At 45.7% G+C, this 27,206-nt stretch overlaps 1 protein-coding gene across 6 annotated transcripts in view; it reads left to right on the top strand.

Annotated features, from left to right (window-relative positions):
* Positions 1-27,206, top strand: part of RABEP1 (rabaptin, RAB GTPase binding effector protein 1) — a 77,962-nt gene that overhangs the window by 26,434 nt on the left and 24,322 nt on the right. For 5 of the 6 annotated variants that reach the window (XM_081805901.1, XM_081805900.1, XM_081805902.1 and 2 more), the window contains 5 exons: positions 11,639-11,842; positions 13,126-13,286; positions 17,072-17,191; positions 22,905-23,040; positions 26,248-26,426. In XM_081805901.1, the coding sequence (XP_081662027.1) occupies positions 11,639-11,842; positions 13,126-13,286; positions 17,072-17,191; positions 22,905-23,040; positions 26,248-26,426 (800 nt within the window). The remainder of the gene's footprint in view (positions 1-11,638; positions 11,843-13,125; positions 13,287-17,071; positions 17,192-22,904; positions 23,041-26,247; positions 26,427-27,206) is intronic. The other variant, XM_081805903.1, reaches the window with a different exon arrangement.

The following is a 27,206-nucleotide window of genomic DNA, read 5'->3' on the forward strand; positions in this document are numbered from 1 at the left end:
GGTGTCCCTGAATTATGCATTAAAAAAAAGATTTTATTTATTTATTATTTTTTAAAGATTTATTTATTTGACAGAGAGAGACACAGCGAAGAGAGGGAATACAAGCAGGGGGAGTGGGAGAGGGAGAAGCAGACTCCCCATGGAACAGGGAGCCCGATGCGGGGCTCGATCCCAGGACCCTGGGATCATGACCTGAGCCCAAGGCAGACGCTTAACGACTGAGCCACCCAGGCGCCCCATTTTTTCAGACATTGTCAAATTCTTTCAGCTGTGAAAATGATCCTTACAAAGTGAAATTAGCCAGAAAAAGACAAATAATGTATGATTCCACTTATGTGAGGTATCTAGAATAATTAAACTTCTAGAAACAAAGTAGATTATGGTTGCCAGGGGCTTGGAGGAGTGGGAGTTGTTGTTGAATGGATGTAGTTCAGTTTTTTAAGATGAAAAGTTGTGGAGATGAGTTGCACAACAATGTGAATACTTTTAACACCACTGAACTGTACCCTTAAAAGTGGTTAAGATGATAAATTTTATGTGTATTTTTAAAAAATGGTCCTTATCTTTTTAGAGATACATGCTGAAGTATTTATAGGTAAATGGTAAGCTTGGGAGCCCCATTTCTTGTTAACATGAACCACAGACCCATTCCCCAGCAAAACTGGTGAAATTTTTTTTAAAAAACAACCACTTAAAGTCTACAGAAGTGGTCCTATAGCAGATGAAACATTTGTTCAAGAAAATATACTAAATCATGGTAAAATCAGAGAGTCCATGGCATTTGATCAATGAACTGCTCCCTTTCCCTCCCCTTCCAGCCCGGTGTTACAGAAACACCACTCCAGGCAGATGATGCCAAGAACACAGGTCTCGTGCTCCCCCCAGCACCCGGTTGAAGACTACAGAACCTTTCTCCCCACCCCCATGCAGCTACCTGTTGTAGAGGTGAAGTTGCAGTTGAGTGTGGCTGAGGGGTTGAGCTCCTTTCTTCTGCCCAGCCCCCACTCAGGGTGGAAGCTGTACCTTGGGTGTGGTGTTCTGGGGGGAGGGTCTATGACGGGAGAACAAAGCCAGGGAGACCAGAGGCTACCACCTCCATCTCCCCAACCCAGTATCCTGTTCCTAGCTTAGAAGAGTCCCAGCAGTTAAGTGGAGTTTGACGGATATGGTCAGGGAAGGAGACACTCAGAAGGGAGCCCTGCAGACTCTACCGTCGCTCCAGAGTGACTCTGCTCGTGCCCATGGCACACCTTCTGAGGGGCGACAGCAGCAGCCCCCCACTGCGGGAGGGGGCAGGAAATCAGTTTACATGAAAATCCAGCCAGCTACTAGACAAACAGCAGATGACAACGAGAAGCCAGTAAGAGGCTGGGGCGCACCAGCACCAGAGGTGCTGCAAAAAAATGTCAGTTTTGGGGCGCCTGGGTGGCTCAGTCGTTAAGCGTCTGCCTTCGGCTCAGGTCATGATCCCAGGGTCCTGGGATCGAGCCCCGCATCGGGCTCCCTGCTCAGCTGGGAGCCTGCTTCTCCCTCTCCCACTCCCCCTGCTTGTGTTCCCTCTCTCGCTGTCTCTCTCTCTCTCTCTGTGTCAAATAAATAAGAATTAAAAAAAAAAAAATGTCAGTTTCAACAACAACAACAAAACTTGAGATAAGAAACAGGAAACTGTTATCCATACAAAGGAAAACATGCAATGCCTGTGAGAGTAACCAGATGTCAGATTTAATGAAGACTTCAAAGTTGTCACACATACACTTAACTGAAGAAAAGCATGCTTAATGCAGTTAAGTGTGACAGTGTTTCATCAAATGGAGAGTATCAGTAAAGAAATGAGAACAACCAAGTGGAAATTCTGAAGTTGAAAAGTGCAGTAACTAAAACGGAAAGTTCAGTGCAGGGGCTCCGCAGTAGATTTGAACTAGCAGAAGAAAGAATTAGTGGACTTGAAGATAGGTCACTTAAGATTATACAGTTTGAAGAACAGAAAGAAGATAGAAACATGAACAGAGCCTAATAGAAATGTGGGACATCATTAAGTTTGCCAACATACGTGCAATGGGAGGGCCAGAAGGAGAGACGAGAGAGAGAGAGAAAAAATGTTAAAAGAGAGATAATGTCTGAAAATTTCCCACATTTAATTAAAAGTGGTAATCTACATATATACGAAGCTCCTTGAACTCAAAGTAGGATAGAGACATGCAGAGGTCACATCATGCATACACACAGACACATCATAATAACAATGTTAAAACCCGGAGACGAGAAAATCCTAGAAGGAGCCAGAGAAAGACAGCTTCTCACCTGTTAAGAGAATGTCAGTGAGGTTAACAGGTGACTTCTCATTAGAAACAGAGGCTGGGAGGTAGCGGGGTGACATTTTAAATGCTCAAAGGGGAAAAAACTTAACCAAGAATCCTATAGCCAGCAAAAGCATCTTTCAAAGAAGATGAAATAAAGACATTATCTCAAATAGACAAAAACTGAGAAAAATTTTTCCTAGAATATTGCCTTATTGAGAAATACTAAAGGACATTCTTTAGCTGAAAGCAAGTGATTCCAGACAGTACTTTGAATTTACATGAAAAGGTGCTTGGTAAGATAATTGTGCAATTATAACAGTATAAATATTAATGGATTGCAGAAAGCAATGATATAAGGGGCGCCTGGGTGTCTCGTCAGTTAAGCATCTGCCTTTGGCTCAGGTCACGATCCCAGGGTCCTGGGATTGGGCCCTGCGTCCAGGCTCCCTGCTCAACAGGGAGTCTGCTTCTCCCTCCCCCTTTGCCCCTCCCCCCAGCTTGTGTGCGCTCTTGCTCGCTGTCTCAATCTCTCTCATGCATTTTCTCAAATCTTTTTCAAAACAATGATCTAAGCCAATGTGTACATTATTGTTTTTATTGGCCCTGTAACATATGGAAATGTAATATATTTGCACAAAGGAGTTGGGTGGGAGGAAGGCTACATTAGACTAAGGAAATGACACCAGATGATAATTCCAATCCAAAGGATCAACTGAAGAAAGCCAGAGTGCCAAATAAGGTTAGTATAACACACGCTGTAGATACATACTTGGTCTCCTTTCTCCTCTTGGCTTCTTTAAGAGAAAATTGTATGGAGCAATAGTTACAGCAGTGTATCATTGGGTTTGTAGCATATACAGATGATAGCGTATACAATAATAACAGTGTAGACATGGGAAAAGAAAAGGCCTATAGAGGAGTAACCTTTATTTTGTGGGAATTAAAGTTGTATACATTTGAAGTAGGAAAAGAAGTAAAGCTATTTCTATTGTCAGATGATGTCTTTTATATAGAAAATTGAAGGGAATCCACTGAAAAACTAAACTATTTTATGAGTTCAGCAAGGTTGCAGGATACAAGATCAATATACAAAAACCAATTGTATTTCTTTTTTAAAAAGTTTTTATTTAAATTCCAGTTAGTTAACATACAGTATTAGTTTCAGGTGTACAGTATAGTGATTCAGCACTTCCATACATCACCCGGTGCTCATCACAAGTGCGCTCCTTAATCCCCATCACCTATTTCACCCAACCCCCTGCCAACCTCCCCCCGCCGGTAACCAGCAGTCTGTTCTCTATAGTTAAGAGTCTGTTTCTTGGTTTGCCTCTCTCTTTTTTTTTCCCCCTTTGCTCTTTTTTTTTTTTTTTTTTTTTAAGGATTTTATTTATTTATTCATGAGAGAGAGAGAGGCAGAGGGAGAAGCAGGCTCCCAAGGAGCAGGGAGCCCGATGTGGGACTCGATCCCAGGACCCTGGGATCATGACCTGAGCCGAAGGCAGACGCTTAACCATCTGAGCCACCCAGGTGCCCGCTCTTTTTTTTTTTTTTTTTAATATTTTATTTATTTATTTGAGAGAGAGAGCACATGAGAGGGGGGAGGGTCAGAGGGAGAAGCAGACTCTCTGCCGAGCAGGGAGCCTGATGCGGGACTCGATCCCGGGACTCCAGGATCATGACCTGAGCCGAAGGCAGTCGCTTAACCGACTGAGCCACCCAGGCGCCCCCCGCTCTTTTTTTTTTAAAGTAAGCTGCACACCCAGGGTGGAGCCCAACATGGGACTTGAACTCACCACCCTGAGATCAAGACCTGAGCTGAGACTCAGAGTCAGACGCTTAACCAGCTGAGCCTCCCAGGCGCGTCTCGTTTGTTTTGTTTCTTAAATTCTACATATGAGTGAAATCAGATAATATTTGTCTTTCTCTGACGGACTTGTTTTGCTTAGCATTATATTCTCCAACTCCATCCATGTCTTCGCAAATGGCAAGATTTCATTCTTTTTTATGGCTGAGTAGTATTCCATCATACACACACCCCCCATCAACCGCACCCCACATCTTCTTTACCCATTCATCATTCGATGGACACGTGGGCTGTTTCCATAGTTTGGCTAGTGGAGATAATGCTACTATATACATTGGGGTGCATGTATCCCTTCGAATCTGTATTTTTGTATCCTTTGGGTAAACACCTAGCAGTGCAATTGCTGGATCATAGGGTAGTTCTATTTTTAACTTTTCTAGAGTGGCGGCACCAGTTTGCTTTCCTGCCAACAGTGCAGGACGGTTCCCCTTTATCCACATTCTCACCAATATCCATTGTTTCTTGTATTTTTGATTTTAGCCATTCTGACAGGTTGCGAGGTGATATTTCACAGTAGTTTTGTTTTGCATTTCCCTGATGATCAGTGATGTTGAGCATCTTTACATGTGTCTGTTGGCCGTCTGGATGTCTTCTTTGGAAAAATGTCTATTCATGTCTTCTGCCCATTAATTGGATTATTCATGTTTTGGGTGTTGAGTGTATAAATTCTTTATAGATTTGGGGTACTAACCGTTTATCAGATGTATCATTTGCAAATATCTTCTCCCATTCTTAGGTTGCCTTTTAAGTTTTGTTGATTGTTTCCTTCACTGTGCAGAAGCTTTTTATTTTGATGTAGTCCCAGTAGTTTATTTTTGCTTTTGTTTTCCCTTGCTTCAGAAGACATATCTAGAAAGAATTTGCTACAGCCAATGTCAAAGAGTAGTTACTGCCTATGTTCTCCTCTATGATTTTTATGGTTTCAGGTCTCACATTTAGGTCTTTGGTCCATTTTTTAAAAATATTTATTTATTCATCAGAGAGAGCACAAACAGAGGGAGCAGCAAAGGGAGAGGGAGAAGCAGGCTCCTCGCTGAGCAGGGAGCCCGATGTGGGACTTGATCCCCAGGACCCTGTGATCATGACCTGAGCCGAAGGCAGACACTTAACCAACTGAGCCACCCAGGCATCCCCTTTGGTACATTTTTTAATTTATTTTTTGTGTATGGTGTAAGAAAGCGGTCCAGTTTCATTCCTCTGCTGTCCAGTTTTTCCAACACCATTTGTTGAAGAGATACTTTTTCCCATTAGATGTTTTTTCCTGCTTTGTCAAAGATTAATTGATCTGTGGGTCAGACTGATTGTATTTCTATACACTTGCAATGGAACTAAGGAAACAATTCTATTTCTAGTAGCATCAAAATTACATATTTAGGAAGAAATTTAACAAAATAATTGTAAAACTTGTACCTTGAAAACTTTAAAAATGGTGTTGAAAAAACTTAAAATGATCTAAATAATTGGAAAAGCATTCTGTTATGTTCATATATCAGAAGACTTAAAATTGACAATACCCCCTGATTGACGTACAGATTTAATGCAGTGTCTTTCATCGTCTCAGTTGCCTTTTTTGAAGTGGACAAGCTGATCCTAAAATTTATTTGACAATGTTAGGAATCCAGAATAGCCAAAACATTCTTGGAAGACAAGAACAAAGTTGGAGGACTCACATACCCTGATTTCAGAACTTCTTACAAAGCAACGGTAATCACGACAATGTGTTGCTGGCATTAAGTACAGGTAGTAGTTTCATGGAGTAGAGTTTAGGGCCCTATTCTATGTATGGTAGTTGATTTTCTGCAAGATGCCAGAACAGTTCACCTGGGAAAGAGCCATCTCTCAACACATCGTGCTGAGACATCTGGGTATCCACAGTACAAGAATGACATTGGGCCCTCAGCGTCTATACGGATTCACCGGGAGTGTGTCAAGGACCTAGGTTTAGAAGATAGACTATAAAAACTCTTAGAAGAAAACCTAGGGATAAATCTTTGCGACCTTGGAGTTAGGCAGTGATGTCTTAGATAGGACGTTACAAGCCAAAGCAACCAGTGAACAAGTAGACAGAGTGGACTTCATCAAAATTAAATGTTTTTATGTTTCCAAGGACACTATCAGGGAAGTGAAAAGACAGCTCACTGAATGGAAGACATTTTTGCAAATATTATATCAGATAAGGGACTTAGGAACTCTTACAACCTAAGTAGTACAGAGACAACTCAGCTAAAAATGGTCAAAAGGTGTGAATAGATATTTCTACAAAGAAGATGCACAGGTGGCCAACAAACACATGATTAAGATGCTCAGAGTCATTAGCTATAAGAGAAACACAGATCAGAATTACAGTGACATGCCACTTCACACCTGTGGGTGAGGATGTGGAGAAATAAGTACCCTCACACACTACTGGCAGGACTGTTAAATGGTCCAAAGGTTTGGAAAGTAGTCTTTTTTTTTTTTTTTTTTTTAGTTTTTTAGAGTAGTCCTTCCTTTTTATTTTTTATTTTTATTTTTATTTATTTATTTTTTAAAGATTTTATTTATTCATTTGAGAGACAATGAGATAGCATGAGAGGGGGGAAGGTCAGAGGGAGAAGCAGACTCCCTGCTGAGCAGGGAGCCCGATGCGGGACTCGATCCTGGGACTCCAGGATCATGACCTGAGCCGAAGGCAGTCGCTTAACCAACTGAGCCACCCAGGCGCCTGAAAGTAGTCTTTCAGTTCTTAAAATGGTTAAACATAGAGTTAGCACTTGACCCAGAATTTCACTCCTACGTATATATACAAGAGATGAGAAAGTGTGTAGCAGCATTATTCACAATAGCCAAAATGTGGGGACAACTCAAATGTCACCTGATGAATGGACATATTTTTATTATTCCTGCATAAAAAGGAATGGAGTCCTGACACTACAGCAGGGATGAGCTTTGAAAATGTCATGCTGAGTGACGAGCCAGTCACAGAGGATCACGTGTGATTACGTTTCTGTGAAACATCCAGAGTAGGTAGATGGTCCATTAGTGGTTGCTTGATACTGGGGGGCTAGAGAGTTGGGAGGTGATAAAGAGCACTGGGTTTCTTTCTGGGGGGTTAAAATGTTCCAAAATTGATTGTGGTAATGGTTGCCTAAGTCTGTGAATATATTAAAACAGATATCACTACGCATCTATTATAATGGCCCAAATCTAAAACACTTGACCTCACCAGATGCTGATGACGATGTACAGCAATTAGAACTTTCTTTCATTGCTGGTGGGAATACAAAATGGTATAGTCACTTTGGGAGGTAGTTGGGCAGTTTCTTACAAAACTAAACATACTCTTAGCTAACGTGATTCAACAGTTTTCCTCCTTAGTATATACCTGAATGAATTGAAAACTCCTATCCATGCAAAACCTGCACATATTTACTAATAATTGCCCAAACTTGAAAGCAATCAAGATGCCCTTTAGTAGGTGAACAAATAAGCTGGTACATCCAGACAGTGGAATATTCAGCATAAAAAAGATGGAGCCATCAGGGGAAGGAAGCTAATCAGAAAAGACTGCATACTATAGGATTCTAACTATGAGACATCCTAGAAAAGGCAAGACTATGGAGAGAGTAAAATGATGAGTGATTGCCAGGGCTTAGGAGGGAAGGAGGAATGAATAGAGCAGAGAGGATTTTTAGGCAGTGGAGCTCTTCTGTATGATTCACAGTGGCAGATACTTGTCATTATACATTATCCTAATGTAGACTATGGGCTTTGACAATGTGTTATTGTAGGCCCAGCGAGGATCTCACACATACTGCTGTGGTGAGGGGTGTGGACAGTAGGAGCTTTTGTGGGGGTGGGGCAGGGAGTGTATGGGAACTCTGTACCTTCTGCTCAGTTTTGCTGTGAGCCGGACATTGCTCTACAAAATAAAGTTCATTAGTTTAAAAAAATGTCTGAGACTTGTCTCATCATAGTGTGCTGTGGATTGCACATGGGGGGATGGGGCAAGACTACCCATAGGTCTGTGATTGCTGGCGCTGGGTAGCGGGTTCATGAGGCTTATAATAATAACTTCTGAATCTGGTAGGGGGCATCTCCCCACTTCATTCAAAACTATGGCGTTTTTATTAAACTATGATGGAAAACCTTGTATGTGTACAAGAGTAGATGAAATAGTACAAATACTGCTGTATTAGGCTAGATAGTGTAGATGGCGTTATAAAAATGGGAACATCCGTATGGAAAAGGTAGATTCGTATTTCACACCTGCGTGCCCACGAAGGTGAGAGCCGATGTATTGGTAGTGCGGTGTTGCTGTTAACGAGTGAGGTAGTTACGTGGATTAACAATCTCAGAAGCGGTGTTGAGGAATAGAGGTGATTGCAGAAGGGTACCAGGCTGTGAGAGCATTAAGGTTCAAAAACCTGCAAGAGAGTGTAGGTGTAAAATACGCATGGTCGTGATACCTCCAGATTCCTGATAGTTGTTACTTCTGAGGGAGGTGGGGCGTTTGTAATGTTTTATTTCTTAAAAAGAAATTGAAGCAGAAGTAACAGTAATATTAAAAATTGATGAAGCTCGGGCACCTGGCTGGCTCAGTCAGTGGAGCACGTGACTCTTGATCTCGGGGTCATGAGTTCGAGCCCCACATTGGGTGTAGAGATGACTTAAAAATAACACCTTAAGAAAAAATGATGAAACTAGGTGATAGGTAGTAAGTGTCCATTACAGAGTTCTGTATATTTGTCTCTGTGTTTGAAGTAGTCTATAAAGTGTTAGTATAAACAAATAAAAGTGTCTTGTTTGGGTCCTAATTCAAGCAGATCTTCCAAAAGACATTTTTGTGGCAGTTGGAGAAAATTTTACTACAGCGTGGGTATTAGATGGTATCAAACATGTTAGGGGTGACAGCAGCACTGTGTTTGTATAAGGAAGTATCCATGTTTTTAGAGATGCATGTTGTAGTATGTTAGACGATGTTATATTGTTTCTGGGGCTTATTTTCAAAATACTTCATAGAAAAAGGATGGTTGAAATAAATGGGGCCAGATCTTGGTGCATCTTGGCGATGGGTACGTGAAAGATTGTCTTACTAGATTCTCAGTTTCAAAGCATGTTTGAAAATCTTTATCACTACATATACAAAACCAGAATGGATAAATAACTGTTCTTTAATAATAACTTGTTCCACTGGCAAACAGATTTGAAATGTTTTGGTACAGAAAATGTGGTTTTTCTAACTTTTAACTTCTGTTTCCTCATTTAAATATATATAAGTTAATATGTAGCATATAAATAGATCTGATCTAAATATGCATAAAGCAAGTCAGGAACAAAATTGGACCTGGTCTTCCTTCAGGCCCTCTGTACTGCTTTTAACTCTGTGGAAACATGCCACAGGTTCGTATTTAGGCTTGGTACTTGCAGCTTTTCTGCTCATAGTGACACGATAGTGTATATATAGCTCTGGGTAATTTCCAGGAAGTAAAAAGGAGCGGGGATAATCAGCATGAGCAGGTGTGAGGGTACAGGCTTGAGCCTCGACAAAATTGTAGCTCTCAGAAACGAATGAGGTATTCCAAAGATAAGGCTTTTTCTTTTATTTCACATTTTACAAAACACTTTCACACTCAGAATGTGGAGCTGACACACACAGCTTTCCTTCGGTGGCTTTGTGTGTTTAGTCTCGGGGTCACTACCACGCAGCCCCTCACTGTTTCCTACCTGTCTTTCCTTCTAAAAAGGCATTCCTTTCTGCAGTTAATGTTCTTATCACTTTCTCAGGCTAGAGAGAGGAGAGAATCTCAAGCAGACTCCCCGCTGAGCCTGGAGCCTGTGGGGCTCTATTCTTCCACCCCAAGATCACGACCTGAGCTGAAACCAAGAGTCGGACGCTTCACCGACTGAGCCACCCAGGCGCCCCCAGAACGTTTTACTAGCAGTGCCGAAGCAACGTGAAACAGATGTTGAATGACTTTACTTAGAATTAGCGTGACCAGTGTTTCCCGTTACCCAGACTGCCAAACTTAATTCCTGCGTGTTTGAGAATGATGAATGTCCTCACGATGTTGAAAAGTTCTTCAATATTATTGATTTGATTTTTTCGAGTACTTAGAAATCCATGCCGAGGAGTGTCGCCGCTGTCCCAGCTTGAGGGCTGTAGGGTTCCTTCACGTCGTGCGGCGGCCGGTAACAGGGTCAGGTTGTAAGTCAGACTGCTCTCCTGGCCCAGCAGCTCAGTTACTGCGGTCTGTAAAGGAAATCGATGACTTTGCATAAAGATGCACGGTTCTTCTGCATAAATCTCTTCTAACTTAGATGGTGAAAGACATGGAAGTGTAAGTTAAGAGCAGACTGGGAGAGCTTTCTAAGAAAGTAGAGTCAGTATTCGGTGTATGTAAAATACTCTTCCCAGTCGGAGGAAAGTCGGTTCATTAGAAGCCCAGGGAAAGGCTATCACCAAAGAAGAAACACGGGCATTAATAACTGTATAAAAAGATACTCAGCCTCACTGCTGAGGGGGAATAGAGATGACAGCTGTCACCAGCTTCTCCCCATGACGTTGGCAAGGGTTTTAAGAGGTGGAGAACAGGGACTGTTGGTAAGTGTACAGGGAACAGGCCCACCGAGCCCCACACACTGTTGGCAGGCTCACCCTGTGCAGGAGTCCATTTGGCCAAACATACGCCCTACCTGGGCTTAAATCCTGCAACTGGCACATCAGATGAACTTCATATTTTAAGAGGTGGTAAAGGGGTGTGGGGAAAATTCATCCTGACTGTAAAAAATCCTTGATCTTGTATAGCTGCTGTGTACTCTGGCTTTTTTTCCTCCTCTGTTAATGGTTTCTTGAATGTTTACTTTGTGCAAGTGTTGTACTAATAAGCATTTTCAATAAATTGTTTTATCATTAAAGCAGCCTTCTAAGATGGCTGTTTTTAATCCCTGTTTTGTAGATGTGGAAACTGAGGCCAGAGAGATTAAATAAGTTCATTAGCCGGTGGGTGAAAGAGCCTCAATTTAGCTTTAAAACTATGGCCTTAGTCATTCTCTGGTTGGATAATTAACAAGTAATGGATTAGTGATACCGTGCATACCTTAAATTTTGTCTTTATTAAAATAATTTCATTTTGGCGGTGCCTGGGTGGCTCAGTCAGTTGAGCGTCTGGCTCTTGGTTTCGGCCCAGGTCATGATCTCAGGGTCCTGGGATCGAGCCCGGCGTCGGGCTCCGTGCTCAGCGCGGAGTCTTGCTTCTCCCTCTCCCTCTGCCTGCTCCCCCCACTCGTGTGCGTGCGCGCACTCTCTCTCTCTCTCTCTCCCTAAAACCTTTTAAAAAAATGTTCATTTTCTAAGTTAACATTTTAAAATTCAGGGCTCCATTTCTTCCTTAGAGTGGTAACATCATAAACGTAATGCTTTCTCTCTTCCTTGGGATGTCAGCCCGATCCACGCGAACCTTCGTTAACGGAAAGGCTTCTACTCTCTCCCCAGAGGACCTGAAGCGGCAGAATGCGGTGTTGCAGGCGGCGCAGGACGACCTGGGGCAGCTGCGGACGCAGCTGTGGGAAGCCCAGGCAGAGGTGGAGAACATCAAGGCCATCGCCACGGTCTCTGAGAACACCAAGCAGGAAGCAATCGACGAAGTGAAAAGACAGTGGAGAGAAGAGGTTGCCTCGCTTCAGGCTGTGATGAAAGGTAAAGACCGAGAGCGTCCCGTCTGGGCCGTGATTCCCTAGGATCGCCGCTGCCAATGGGGTGCCAGTGGGGACTGCGCTGTCAGCAGGTCTCAGACCGCGCCCGGAGCTGCTTTGTGGCGTTAGGCGTGAGCGCGTCGGGGTGCACTGTCCTCTGGGACAGGAGCGGAGGCCCGCGGGGCCGTCAGCGGGCCGCCGTCTGCCTGCCCGCGTCTGGCAGCGGAGGCTTACCCCACGCGGGCGTGTGCGGGGCCGCGGCGCTGAGCGGGGCCGCGGCGCTGAGCGGGGCCGCGTCCACCCGGGCTTTGCAGCGGCCTGGGGGGCCGGGGTCCGCTCCTCTGTAGGAGCCAGGCCGGGCACGTCGGGGAAGCCAGCCGCGTGGACGCGGCGTGTGCGGCTGGCGACGTCCCGCGCGGGTCCAGTCGCTGCCTACACTTCGTTACTGCCCGTCCGCTCCGGCGTGGCCAGAGTGGGCGTTCTCAGGGCGAGGGTGGGTTGCGGCGCGACTCCTCACTGCGGTCTCCGAGGTAGAGAGGCATGGGCGCCCGTCAGCGGGCTGGGGCTGCCGGCCTCTGGCCCCGGCAGTGAAGGCCGAGTCGCGGGGTGGCCGCGTTTCTGACCCGACGGCGCGAGCCGAAGGAAGCTGCCCCTGAAGCGGCGGGTTCCCGAAGTCCGTTCCACTCGTATTACCGGTGTGACGTGGGGGCGCCCCTCCCGCCATCGTGGCCGGCGTGTCCCCTCCGCTGCAGTGGGATGGCTCTCCCGCTAGGAGCCCGTTCTTCCTCGGAGCGCGGCACCTGCCCCGCTCCTGCGACCCTCGGCGTGCGGGTTCACCGCCGTTCTCCGCGTGGCTGAAGGGTGCTTGCTGCCGCTCCGGGCGCCTCCGGGAGGCACACGGCCTCCCGTCTGTGCGGCGTGTGCCTGCCGGGCGCTGCGAAGGCGGCCGAGGACGCAGCTTTCCGTCGGGCCGCTGACTTCTGACACAGAACCGGGCTTCTGTCGGCGGGGGGGGACGCCGAAGCTCGTGGGCAGCAGCCTTTCCGGGCCCACACGGAGGAGGAGGCCCCCTCGCAGGGGCCGCGGAGCCTTGGTCTCCGTTCGGAACCCGCGGGACACGGCCTGTTCCAGGCGCGCGCCCCGTTTCCCACGCGCTGCGGCCGTGGACGGGGCGGCGGGCCGGGTGCGGACGAGGGCGCCGCGAGAACCAGGAGTCGTGGCCCCGCTTTAGCTGCCGGCCGCGTCCGTGCGGCGGGAGCGCCCAGACCGCGCCGTGCTCTTTTGCAGAGACCGTCCGCGACTACGAGCACCAGTTCCACCTCCGGCTGGAGCAGGAGCGCGGCCAGTGGGCGCAGTACCGGGAGTCCGCGGAGCGGGAGATAGCCGACCTGAGGAGGCGGCTGTCCGAAGGCCAGGAGGAGGAGAATCTGGAAAATGAGATGAAAAAGGTACGAAGCAACGGACTCGTCCGCGGGCGCGTCCGCGGCCACCACCGTGCTCCGGCCGAGGGGCCGTGGGCCGCGGCGGCCGGCGGCGGACTCCGTCCCGGCCCTCCGTCCTTGACCGCACGTGTGGGCCGCGCTCGCCTGGAGCGCACCGTGCCTGCTGGCGGTGTCCACTGCTGCGTCCTTCCCGCGCGGGGGCGGGCGCCCCGAGGCAGGGCTCTTGGCGCGCGGCGAGCCTGCGTACCCCGGGGCGTCTGGCGCGCGCCCCCGGAACCGGGCGGGGCCGGCCGGGATGGGGCCGGCCGGAGCGGGGCCGGCCGGAGCGGGGCCGCGGCGCCGGACTTCCGGCCTCCCTCCGTGTGCGGGCCCTGCGTACGCGGGCCGCGTGTCCGCCGTGGGCGCGGGGAGGAGGCCTGGTGCGCAGGGCGGTCACGGGGACTCGCCTCCGCCAGTGTGGGCACGGTCGTACTCGTTATAAGTCACGTATTGTGCAAAGCGGTGACCGGAACGTGACTTCCAACTTCATTCCGATTGGTCCTCCTCTGTGGTTCCGAACCCTCAGCGCGTACCCGGACTACTGTTTTTTTTTTTTTTTTTAAATAAAGATTTTATTTATTTATTAGAGAGAGAGAGAGAGCGAGAGCAGGAACACAAGCGGGGGGAGGGGGAGAGGGAGAGAGAGAAGCAGGCTTCCCGAGGGGCAGGGAGCCCGACGCGGGGCTCGATCCCAGGACGCTGGGATCGTGACCTGAGCCGAAGGCAGACGCTCAACGACTGAGCCACCCAGGCGCCCCGATTTTATCTTTTTTTTAACTTAAAGATTTTATTTATTTATTTGACAGAGAGGGACACAGCGAGAGAGGGAACACAAGCAGGGGGAGTGCGAGAGGGAGAAGCAGGCTTCCTGCCGAGCAGGGACCCCGATGCGGGGCTCGATCCCAGGACCCCGGGATCATGACCTGGGCCGAAGGCAGACGCTTAACGACTGAGCCACCCAGGCGCCCGGTTATTTGGTTTTTATAATAACGGAAAAATCGTCTCAGAACCCAGCGCCCCAGATAGAGGCTGTAAACACCAAGAGTAGCTTTTTCCGTTCCGTCTTGTTCCAGGACGACGCTGTAATTCAGCATGTCCACGGGGAGCTGACGGCGTCTCAGTGACCGCTGGAGTCCCTCGCGTGACACTGTGGCCCGCGGCAGGCCGCCGTCCCCACCCTCCCCGAGGAGGTGGAGGTGCTCGTGTTCGATGCTCTCCCTGGGAGCTCTGGCCCACGTCCTAGCAGGAGACCGTTGTCTTCATTCTTCCGATGCATTCACATCCATGGTTTTCATAACCTGCCACTTGCCACTCCTAAAATTTATTTTCAGAATGAACTCTGTGTTTTAGAACGGTGTTTATTTACAGAAACACTGTGAATGAAGATAGGACAGAGTCCCATATACCCCGCTCCTGGTTTCCCCTGTTACTAGTATCTGTTGTTAGTGTGGTACATTTGTCACAACTAATAAACCAGTGTTGATTCGTTCTCATTAACTCAAGGTCATGCTTTGTATTCAGACATCATTCATTTTTACCTAATGTCCCTTTTTTACTGTTCTAAGAGCTCTTGCACGAAACCACATTCACGATGCTGTGCGTCTCCTTAGGCTCCTCTCGACCGTGACAGTTTTTAAAATTTTCCTTATTGTTGTTGTTTTGCTTTTTTCTAAATTTTTAAAAAGATTTAATTCCAGTATAGTTCACACACACAGTTACGCTAGTTTCAGGTGAACAAGATAGTGATTCAGCGCTTCCGTGCATCACCCACCGCTGCTCATCCCCACAGGTGCCCTCCTTAGTGAGTTTTCCTTGTTTTTAATGACCGTCATTTAAAAAAAAGCATCTTTACAAGTTTTGTTTATAATGATATTCAACACTTGTGGGGTCACCATTACATCAGTAAATAGCTCAGTCTGTGTTAAATTCTTTGCTTCTTCCCTCCTTTTTTTTCCTGCTGATTTTTATCAGCAGGCCTCTGTAAGTATCCCAAATTAGTCTTGACTGAAGATATTTTAAGCTCATATGTCTTTTCCATACAGGACTTAGTTAAAAATAAAATAAATGATGAAGTGACTCTTTAAGGACTGGAAAACAAAGTGAGTCCCTCTTTTCTGAGAGACATGTTTTTTGGGAAAAATTTCCATGCACATTTGGGCATATATGATATTTTTCCTATTATGAACACCTAAGGATAAACTTGAGCTCTTTTAAATTTAGTGCATAAGGTTAATTTTCTTTTTCCCTAGAAGAGTAAAAGCTAACTTTTTGATTCTACCTTTGTTTCTGTGTATATATACACACATACACCATATATATACACACATACCCATTATACACACACACACATACATATATATGTTATATTCACACATATTACACACATGTATACATATGTAATATGTGTTATGTGTATAGTGTATATATGTAATGAAAATCAAGTTTCTTACCATTTACTAATTTGTGGATATTATTTCCTTTTAATCCATGTTTTTGAGAATGAAAGATAGAAGACAGTATGATAGTTTTAGGGGTCATTCTTTGGGTTTGTCTCATTTAGATATCAAAAGTAAAATATTATGTAAATTACTCCTTAAAATAACTAAGATGGAAACTTATAGCAACATAATTTTCTAAAATTTTAGAAAATACATTGTTCTCTTCATTTATGTTTAAAAACAAATCAGTCCTTTCATCCAACCATTTCACAAGAAATTATGGTTTCATGAATTTAGTAACTAGAATTATGAAAATGAAAGTATTGTGTGTTTCCTTTTATATATACGGTCTTTTCCAGTTAATTGATTTAAAAAGTCAGATTTGTCATAGTGAATCCATTTTCCTACTTACTTCCAATTTCTAAGTAAAATATTGGGGAAAATTGTGATAATGACTTGAGATTCAGTCGTGCAGCATTTGAAAGTCAGATGTGGTTCAGTTTAATGAGCACTAATTCAGCACCTGGTAGGCTTATTCATTGTACTAACAGCGTATGTAAGTCAGCATTGCTTAGAAAAACAGTGAACCAGTAAGTCGTAGCATTTAATTCTTTTTTTTAAATTTATTTTTATTATTATGTTAATCACCATACATTACATCATTAGTTTTAGATGTAGTGTTCCATGATTCATTGTTTGTGTACAACACCCAGTGCTCCATGCAGAACGTGCCCTCTTTAATACCCATCACCAGGCTAACCCATCCCCCCACCCCTCTCCCCTCTGGAACCCTCAGTTTGTTTTACAGAGTCCATCGTCTCTCATGGTTCGTCTCCCCCTCCGATTCCCCCCCTTCATTCTTCCCCTCCTGCTATCATCATCTTCTTTTTTTCTTTTTTTTAACATATATTGTATTATTTGTTTCAGAGGTACAGATCTGTGATTCAACAGTCTTGCACACTTCACAGCGCTCACTGTAGCACATACCCTCCCCAATGTCTATCACCCAGCCACCCCATCCCTCCCGTCCCCCACCACTTCAGCAACCCTCAGTTTGTTTCCTGAGATTAAGAATTCCTCATATCAGTGGGGTCATATGATACATGTCTTTCTCTGATTGACTTATTTTGCTCAGCATAATACCCTCCAGTTGCATCCACGTTGTTGCAAATGGCAAGATTTCATTCTTTTTGATGGCTGCATAATATTCCATTGTATATATATACCATATCTTCTTTATCCATTCATCTGTCGATGGACATTTTGGCTCTTTCCACAGTTTGGCCATTGTGGACTAATTCTTTTTAACCATAGGCTCAAGAGGATGCTGAAAAGCTTCGGTCTGTTGTGATGCCCATGGAGAAGGAAATCGCGGCTCTGAAAGACAAACTGACAGAGGCTGAAGACAAGGTTAAAGAGCTGGAGGCCTCAAAGGTCGTGAGATGCTGTAGCCTGTTCCTTGAACCCGGGACCCTGACCTAATGCTATGAGCAAAGTTAGAGTCACTGAGGGGGTACAAACTGGAATTTAGACTGTGTGTCTTAAAAACCTTGCATTCTTTAAAATGTAAAGAAGAAAATGCTTGAAGATGATTGTGTCCTTATGGATATTTTAAATAATCACAATAGTGATGTGCCTGCTGCTTTGTTAACAAAGTTAGTGCTCATGTCAAAATGACACCAGGTCTCATTCGTTTTCTTATCAAGGAACATAAGCTGTTGGAAGTTGGCTTTATCTCCTGACGCTAGTCCCAGAATTGATGTCTTAGAGCTGATGTAGTTACAGTGCAGCTGGACTTGTTGGCCATAAAGATACAACAGAGGAAATACAGAGGGAATGTTGAAAATGTTGATAATTAAGAGAAAGTAGGAAAGAAAGCAAAAAATAATAAAAAGGTAGTAAACAAAAGCACAGCATAGGAATGTAGAAAGGGGGAATGTGTCCATGATCCTAATAAATGTAAACTGATAATCACCTGCTAAAATAGTTGGGATTCTTGGGGCGCCTGGGTGGCTCAGTCGTTAAGCGTCTGCCTTCGGCTCAGGTCATGATCTCAGTGTCCTGGGATCGAGCCCCGCATTGGGCTCCCTGCTCGGCGGGAGGCCCTGTTCTCCCTCTCCACTCCCCCTGCTTGTGTTCCCTCTCTTGCTGTATCTAAATAAAAATCTTTAAAAAAAAAAAAAAGAAAAAAAAATAGTTGGGATTCTTAAAAAATCTAAATTTATATTGTTTATAATAGACACACCTAAAATAAAACTATAAGATAAGACTGAAAATAAAGGGATATTTAAAGATAGGCTCTCCAAATTCTACCCAAAAGAAAATTGATATAGTGATTGTAATATGAAACATTTAGGATGTAAGGGAAAAAGACTAGAGATAGAGGGACCCCATCTAAAAATTCATCAGTAGGATGTGACAGTTGCGATCGAATGTACCATATATACCTTGAAATTTGTGAACTAAAAGGGACAATTACCAAGGGAAATTAATGTGCACAGTTCTAGTAGGAGATTGAAACTGATTTTTTTTTTTTAAGATTTTTTTAAAATTTATTTTGACAGAGAGAGAGGGAACACAAGCAGGGGGAGTGGGAGAGGGAGAAACAGGCTTCCCGCCGAGCAGGGAGCCCGATGTGGGGCTCGATCCCAGGACCCTGGGATCATGACCTGAGCCGAAGGCAGATGCTTAACGATGGAGCCACCCAGGTGCCCCTGAAACTGATCTTTAACTGATAGTGTAAGCAGAGAAAAATGTTAGTGGGGATATAGGGGTTTTGAGCAATCTGATTAACAGTTTAGACGTTAACAGATCCATCGAGAGAGAGACTGCGTCTTCTGTGGTAGCAGAGCATAGGAATCAGGAGCTCAGCAGTTACTGGCTGGGGGACCTCGAGCAAATTACTTCATCTGACTGTGCTTTGCTTTTCTCAACTGTAAAATGGGGATAATTGTACCCTCCTCATAAGGCCACTACTGGATTTTGTAAGTCCACATGTATAAAGCATTTAAGATAGTGCATGGGATAAAGTAATTGTTAGTTTTAGGTACATTATGCTTTACATAGTGTCACAAAAGGACGTGCTGAAAAATTTTGAAGAATTGTTATGTAAACTCAGATGTCTGACCACAGGTTTTTAAATTATTTACAGTAAAATGGTCGCTAAAATAAAATGGAAATTAAAAAAAAAACTCATGGAAAACGGAATTCTAAAATACTTAGAGTGATTTGAATGTTTTACTCAAGAATCCAAAAAGGCGAGCAATAGTACAGACAATACGAATACAAGGAAATAATACACTTAAAAGCAGAAATTAGTGAAATAGAAAAGCCAAAGAAAAATTGAGAATGTCAATATAATGGGAAAAATGGGAAAACTAGTAAGATAGACAAACCTCCATTAAGACTAATCAGGAGGGGGGTGCCTGGGTGGCCCAGTTGTTTAAGTGACTGCCTTCGGCTCAGGTCATGATCCTGGAGTCCCAGGATCGAGTCCTGCATCGGGCTCCCTGCTCAGCGGGAAGTCTGCTTCTCCCTCTGACCCTCCCCCCTCTCATGCTCTCTCTCTCTCATTCTCTCTCTCTCAAATAAATAAAATCTTTAAAAAAAAAAAAAAAGACTAATCAGGAGGGGCACCTGGGTGGCTCAGTCAGTTAGATGTCCGACTCTTGATTTCCACACAGCACGACAAGATGCAGGGACAGGGCATAAGCACTGGATGGAGACCGTGAAACGATGATTGTGTAGAAAAGCAAGAGAATGTACCAACATTGTTAGACCCAACAACAGTTCAAGAAAGTTGTTCCAACAAGATTAACATACAAAAATATATTCTCCAGTAATCTATCCAAGTAAAGAATGTAATGGGGAAAAAATCCCATTCATAATAGCAAAAACAAAACAACAAACAAAACCCCCCCAAACACAAAAAAACTAAAATCAGCTCTATGTTGTAGAGTCGTAGATACCTGAGGATATATCTAAACAAAAATGGTAAGATTGTTATGGAATACATTATGATGAAGGTCTGAGCTCATGTGTGTTCCTGAATGAGAAAATAATGTATTATAAAGCAGGTAGTATATCCCCAAATTAATCTGAGTTCAAAATTCCACTCTGAATACAATAGGGTTTAATAAGGAATTTGGAAGGAGGCAAGGTGGGGAGACTTGCCCCGCCTACCAGATACTAAGACTTATAGTAAAGCTACTGTAATTAAGATGCTTTGTTACTGATTTGGGGACAGTGGACCAGTGGAACAGAATCAAGAGCCCAGAAACAGAGCTGGATGTGTGTGGGAATTTGATACAGGACAGCTGGCCTTGCCCATCAGTGGGAAAGGAACGGCTTGTTAAAACGTAGCCATTTTAGGGTGGCTCAGTTGGTTGACTGTCCACCACTTGATCTCATCTCAGGTCTTGATCTCAGGATCATGAGTTCAAGCCCCGTGTCAGGCTCCATGCTGGGCGTGGAGCCTACTTAAAAAAATAAATAGCCTTTTAAAAATAGTTTACGTTTTTTTTTTTAGAGCGAGACAGTGAGCGCGGGAGTTGGAGGGGAGGGGCAGAGGGAGAGAGAGAATCTCAAGCAGATCGCACACTGAGCAAGGAGCCTGATGTGGGGCTTGATCTAGGACCCTGAGATCATGACCTGAGCCAAAATCAAGAGTTAGGCACCCATAAGTAGTTTTAAACACGGAATAAAGTGAAATCAGCTTTTTACCTCACACTTTTCAAAAATTAATTTCAATGAATTAAAAACCAGAGAGTGCAAAGTAAATCTTCAAAACTTTTAGATCTTAAAAAAAAAAAAAAAGATGTTATTTGGGGTACAAAAACATTAAAAAATTTTTTTTAATTTATTTTCGGGAGCATGAGCAAGCATGAATGTGCGTTGGAGGAGGGGCGGGGTGGGGGAAGAGGGACAAGTGGACTCCACACTGAGCCAGACACGGGGCTCGATCTCACAACCCTGAGATCATGACTGAGGTGAAACCAAGAGTCGGATGCCTAACCGACTGCACCACCCAGGTGCCCCAAAAACGTTTCTTTCTTTTTTTTAAAGATTTTATTTATTTGACAGAGAGACAGCACAAGTAGGCAGAGTGGCAGGCAGAGGGGGAGGGAGAAGTAGGCTCCCGGCTGAGCAGGGAGTCCAGTGAGGGGCTCGATCCCGGGACCCCGGGATCATGACCTGAGCCGAAGGCAGATGCTTAACGACTGAGCCACCCAGGCGCCCCCATAAGACGTTTCTTAGAGACAAAAATACTGTGAAAGAGAAGTTTGACAGATTTGCCTACATTAGAATATAAACCTTCCTTATTAAAAGATGCTACAAAAGGTTGCACAGAGAAGTTGTGGGCTGTTAGGAGATATCTTTACCTCCTGTACCTGATGAACAATTAGTGTCCAAATTAGTAAGAGCTGCTTGGTCCGTAAGGGACGGATGGCCCAGAGGAGAAACCGTAAAGAATGTGAACAAGTGGTTCACCCAAGAGGAGACCAGAATCGTCACAGAACGTGACAAGATCCTCAGCCTCACGGGAAATCAGGGAAGAACCCTCCCCAGATTGCAAGTGTCCCTGTACAGATTTGTTGCATTTTCCCACTGTTTCCAGCTTCAGCTGCCACTATCAGGTTGGAGACTCAGTTGACAGTTTTGGGGTTCTTGGGGCCGTCATCCTCTCCCTTTACTTTGTCCCGTGTTGATGCTGATACCCTGGACGTCCATAGAGGTAGCTTTCCGTGCTGGACCCCACCCTCTAGCTGTCACTTAGTTTCTTTCGTGGATGTCCCTAATTATTCATTGAGTCGGATATCTATGCTGAGAAGTAGCAGTAGATGGACTTACTGGCCGTGTGCCACCATTTTATGTCTGCCGTACGGACTCTCGCTATCGTCAGCTGAATCCCCACCCTCCGCGGTGGCTGGGACGCGCCTCACAGCGGCCCGCACTGTGTCTGGTTGGCCCACAGCCTCCAGCGCATCCCATGGCAGCTTCCACAGTCCTTTCAGCCTGTGCCCACTACTGACATCTTGTGTTAATGGTCTAGGAGGAAAGACACCTGAAAACAGGTCAGACGGCGTTTTCAAGTTGGAAGAAGTAGGAAGTTATAAGGCAGGAAAGTGAAATTAGACATAACCATCTGAAAAGCTGACATAAATAACTGGCCACAATTTAGGATGGGTAATATGTAAGACAGGGTAAAACAAGTGATTCTGTATCCACTCTCTGGCGCGAGATTGCGTTTTATTTCGGTTATAACTATTTCAGATATTAGACTATCTTGTTAACAGTTGAACATTACAATTAAACAGAAGGCATTTTTTTTTTTTAAAGATTTTATTTATTTGAGAGAGAGAGAATGAGAGACAGAGAGCACGAGAGGGAAGAGGGCAGAGGGAGAAGCAGACTCCCTGCCGAGCAGGGAGCCCGATGCGGGACTCGATCCCGGGACTCCAGGATCATGACCTGAGCCGAAGGCAGTCGCTTAACCAACTGAGCCACCCAGGCGCCCAGAAGGCATTTTTAAAAAGATGTGATTTTATAAAACATTCCACACTTGCCTTCAAGCTAGTGTTTATTATAGTATGAGACTAGTTATTTTTCCCATCGTGACTTCCTCTTTTTTCCTTCCAGTATATGTGTCCATGAAAATGGGTCCTTTTTAAAAATTCAAAGCATTTGGAACCACCTGACCAGAAATCAAGGAGAAACACATTTACTAGAGTGTGGCACTACTTTTCTCTTTAGGAATTAACTACTGTTTAAAAACCCCCACAACAACCTAGTGTTACTGAGAATGTGACAAAATGAACCCAAGTACGCGTTGCTCTGGGAATGCAAATTAGAGCTAGCTCTTTGGAAAGCGAGGTACAAAGCTCTTACATGTAATCGCCGTTGTGTATTTGCTCTGGCGATATGATTATGGATAATACCTACTATTCTATTACTTTCCTAGTTTTCTGTAGCAAGTATGTGTTTGTTCTGTAATTAAAAATTGTTAACTGTAATAAAAAGTTAACTTTTAAAATTTTATGTAAAATGTAAACATAAATGTAAATTATTTTCAAGGCATCTAGAACTTACCAATATACCTAAAGAAGAAACTATTACTTTAGTTTCATAGAATTGCATTTTGTTTCAGGTTAAGGAACTGAATCATTATCTGGAAGCTGAGAAATCTTGCAGGACTGACCTGGAGATGTACGTAGCTGTTCTGAATACTCAGAAATCCGTTTTACAGGAAGATGCCGAGAAACTGCGGAAGGAATTGCATGAAGGTATATATAGATTCTGTATATTTTTAGTCTCAGTCTCTAAGTAGAATTGATGCTGATTAAAAGCAATAACAAATCCTAGACTCCAACATGTTAGTGATTCACTTTAAGCTTTGCAGTTGGTTCAAATGTTCTCCTTGAAGGGCTGGAGCCGGGAGGTCTCCTAAAGGTACGTGGATTGTTAATAGCTCCTCTTTCCTCAAGGACTCCAGGAATAACTTCACAAGGCATGAGCGGTGGACAGAAAGACAAGAGGGCTGGGAAGTTCTGCTTAAACTGCTTTTGCCCCCAAGATTCATTTTGATGGAGGTAGATTAGCAAGAGCGAAAATGGGACAGAGGGCAGATCGTATATTCTGGCGGCCTCAAGTAGCATCCCTGTTCGTAAGGGACAGTTTTGATTTCACTAGCCTGGTAGCAGAGTTCTACAGAAATTGACTCCGTTTTCCCCAGCCTGGGGGAGAAGGCTTATCTTTTCCCCATTAAAATAAAGATAGTGGTTTTTTGTTTTTTTTTTTAAGATTTTGGTTGTCAGAGTGCGTGAATGCATAAGCAGGGGGAGCGGCAGAGGGAGAGGGAGAGGGAGAAGCAGACGCCCTGCTGAGCAGGGAGCCTGATGCGGGACTCGATCCCAGGACCCCGGGATCATGACCTGAGCCGAAGACAGATGCTTCACCGGCTGAGCCACCCAGGTGCCCCTTACCTGGGGTTTTTAACCTTGTTGTGTCATGGACTCCTTTGGCAGTCCTGTGAAAACCTCTTAAGGATACTGTTTTTCATTCCTAAAATACAAAAGAAGGCACTTATGTTATGAAACAGTAATGAAAATATAAATAACTGCCATCTTAACGATGCAGTAACAAATGTGCTATTTTCTTAATGCATTAAATGCGAAGGTTTGGGGGCGGATCTGGTGGAGGCTGTGGTCCAGAAGCGGTGCCGAGCCTCAGGGCTGTGCCCGGGCACCTGCCGCCACTGTGCATGGGTATGGCCTCTGTTGGCCACCGGGTCGCAGGTGCTGTCCTCCTTCCTGGGCTGGGTTGCCCACATTGTGGGTAATTAAAGGAAATGATAAATTTCAGTGAGAGCTTGGTAAACACATGGACCAACATTTCCTCATCTGGACGCACGGACGCCTTGAGACCTTGTACGTGTTGTGGGTTATACTAGGAATGTTTGCACAGGGGGTTTTAGGACTGGGGTGAGAGAGTCCTACAGCAAATACTTTTTATGTATACCAAGGGCCGTGGGAAATAGAGCTCTTCCCTCAGTAATTTAGGCTTGCATATTAGTTTTTTTCCCCAAATAGTCAGAGCTGAAATTCTATAAGCCTACAGAATCATTTCGTAAGACATTAGGAAAATCACCCAAGGTTTGAGCAGGTCTTTGGTTTTTAGGAAGCGCTTTTTGGAGGTAGTGCTGCCTCCTAGAAAGACACACAAACTCTGAGAGTGTCCAAAAGAAATAGGAATTTCCATTTAAACGACGTGCCCCAGGCCTTCCTAACCTATCTGGAGAAGTATCTGAGAAGTCTCATTAAATGAGTAAGGGCATAATTTCCATCCTGAAACACTCACACCAAAACTAGTACTTAAAGGAAGAGAAGGTCCAACTTGAGCAGCCGTGTAACTTACAGCCTGAATCGGGAGAATTAGCCAAGTTAGCGCCTCTCCCGGGAGCCTGCTCGCAAGTGCGCTAGGAGGCGGCCGTGCGCAGGTGGGCTTCTTGAAAGCAGTTGTGAAGGGGGCTTTGACCGACAGGTGACCATTTGTCAGGTGGCCAGAGATGAGCCTGATGTTCAAGGCCATTTGCATGTGGTGCAACAAGGTCAAGGAGTGGAAGAAGTTCGTTCAGCAAAGTTAGGATGCAAAGGGCAGGGGAGCAAATGCGAGCCGGATTGTGGTCACCGTGGGCTGAGGGTTTGGGATTTTATCAGATGGGCAAGAAGGAGCTTCTGAAAGGCTTTTCAAATGTTTTTCTTTCGGGCTCCCTGCTCAGTGTGGAGCCTGCTTCTCCCTCTGCCTCTGCCTCAATCTCTCTGTCTCTCATGAATAAATAAATAAATCTTAAAAAAAAAGGTAAAATGTTTTTCTTAAATAACAGCTTTATGGAGATATAATTCACATGCCATGAAGCTCACTCTTTTAAAGTCTACTAGACTCACAGAGCTGTGCACCATTATCAGTCTGATTTCTACAACAGTTTTGCTGCAAAAAGAAGTTCTGTCCTCATTACTAGTCACTTCCTTTTCTCCCCTTCCTCCCAGCCCCCGGCAGCCTTGGTCTCCTTCCTGTCTGTGCAGATTTGCCCGTTGCACTCCAAACATGTGGCCTCATGTTTGGCTTTTCTGAAGGGGTTTCAACTTGAGGATGGTCATCTAAATTTTGTACTCACGAAGTTCAGTTTGACAGCGGTGTGGAGGGTAGGCCAGCGAGCGGAGACAAACGGGAGGAAGCGTACCGGTTGTGGGGGTCACGAGAGCTGGTCTGAGGCCGGCGGAGGAAAGCGCTGTGTCCCCCAGCACAGGGCAGCTGGTGGGCGAGGCACGTCAGCCGCGTGGCTGTCTTCTGGTTTCCGGCTTGAGTGGCTGGTTCGTCCGTACAAGACGGCCGAGTGGGGAGTGTCGGCAGTATCCGCCGATACAGAGAGCCTTTGACCTGTCCTGAGACGTCAGAACTGCGCGGGGTGGGAGGGACTCCTGGGTCACAGATTTGTCAGGAGGTGTCTGGAGGCACTGAGGAGTGGTCACTGCGCCTGTGGCATTTAGAGCAGTAGCTCCCAAGTGTCTTCCCGGAACTTCCCTTGTTCTGTGAGTGGCACTGCTGGGAGGACTTCCTGGTCAGAGGAGTCGGGGGAATACTGTATTCTGTATCCTCCTCCGGGAGAACGCGGGCATACCTCAGATGCTGAGCTCAAAGTCCCGCAGGGGAGGGTCCTGTAAAGATGCACTTAAGCAGGGTCTCCAGCGCTCACGGAGCACAGAAATCCTTTGTTCACGTGTCGCTGTTACTGGGAGCACACTTGGGAGCCTCTGCGTGGGGAGAGGTGTGAGGACAGCTGCTGTGTGTCTGGCAGCAGGTCGCCCCTCGGTTCTTGCCCAAGGTGGGGCCCCAGACGGGGTGGACCGTCGGCCAGACCTGGTCTGGGGCCCCAGGTTACGGAAGTGCCTACCGCTAAGATGTGGTGTTTCTGACGGGGGGGTCCTCAACAGTGTGCCATCTCTTGGAGCAAGAGCGACAACAGCACAATCAGCTGAAGCACACGTGGCAGAAGGCCAATGACCAGTTTCTGGAGTCTCAGCGTTTGCTCATGCGGGACATGCAGCGCATGGAGATCGTGCTCACGTCGGAACAGCTGCGGCAGGTGGAAGAGCTGAAGAAGAGAGATCAGGTGAGCGGCGGCTCTGGGCATGTGCTCGCTCTGCTGGCGCCCACGCAGGCTTGGCTCGGAGGCAGCGGACACTCGCACGCTTTCAAAACGCGTGATAGCTGCCTCGGAGGGATTTTGCTTTTCACCTTTCAGAGATGGCCTTGTCTGGGGGAGAAGGACTGATTTAGCAGTGCTCCTCTCTGGAAACTGCAGGACGCAACAGTGCGTATTTCTGAGAAAATCTTTCTCCACGGCTCTGTCACTTCTCCCAGGGCTCCGGGATTCTGTTTGTCCGGGTCACGTCTTCTGTGATGTTGCTCTGAAAGCCTCACTGGACGGTGACGGCGTGGGGGGCGGAGGGGGGCTGAGTGATCCCAAAGGACAGGGGTCCAGAGGGCTGCTCACCCGAGATCCTGTTTTCTCCTTACCTTTTAAAAAGCTATCTGAATTACATGAGTAATACACAAATACCTCTCAGGTTAAAAATACAACAATAAATACAAGTGATAAAGGAGAATCTCCCCAGCCACCTCCCTTCCAGAAGCGAGCACTTCTGTCCTCAGAAGTCTTCCTGTGCAGGGCGGTCCTCCTGGGCATTTGTCTGCGTTCGGAAGTGGGTGTTCGGGTTGGTTCAGAGGCGGCACAGGGAACATATTCTGTAACCTCTGCACCAGAGAGCTGTCACTCTCGCTCACTGCCGGGGTGGACACACCGTGAGGGACTCGATCCCTGCCCCTGTCCCGGCGCCCAGACGGCTTCCCGTTCTGTGTTCTTCATTTCAAACGGTGGTGTGGCTCCTCT

Source organism: Leptonychotes weddellii, chromosome 15, assembly GCF_054177405.1.
Source record: "Leptonychotes weddellii isolate Sample4059 chromosome 15, ASM5417740v2, whole genome shotgun sequence".
NCBI lineage: Eukaryota > Metazoa > Chordata > Mammalia > Carnivora > Phocidae > Leptonychotes > Leptonychotes weddellii.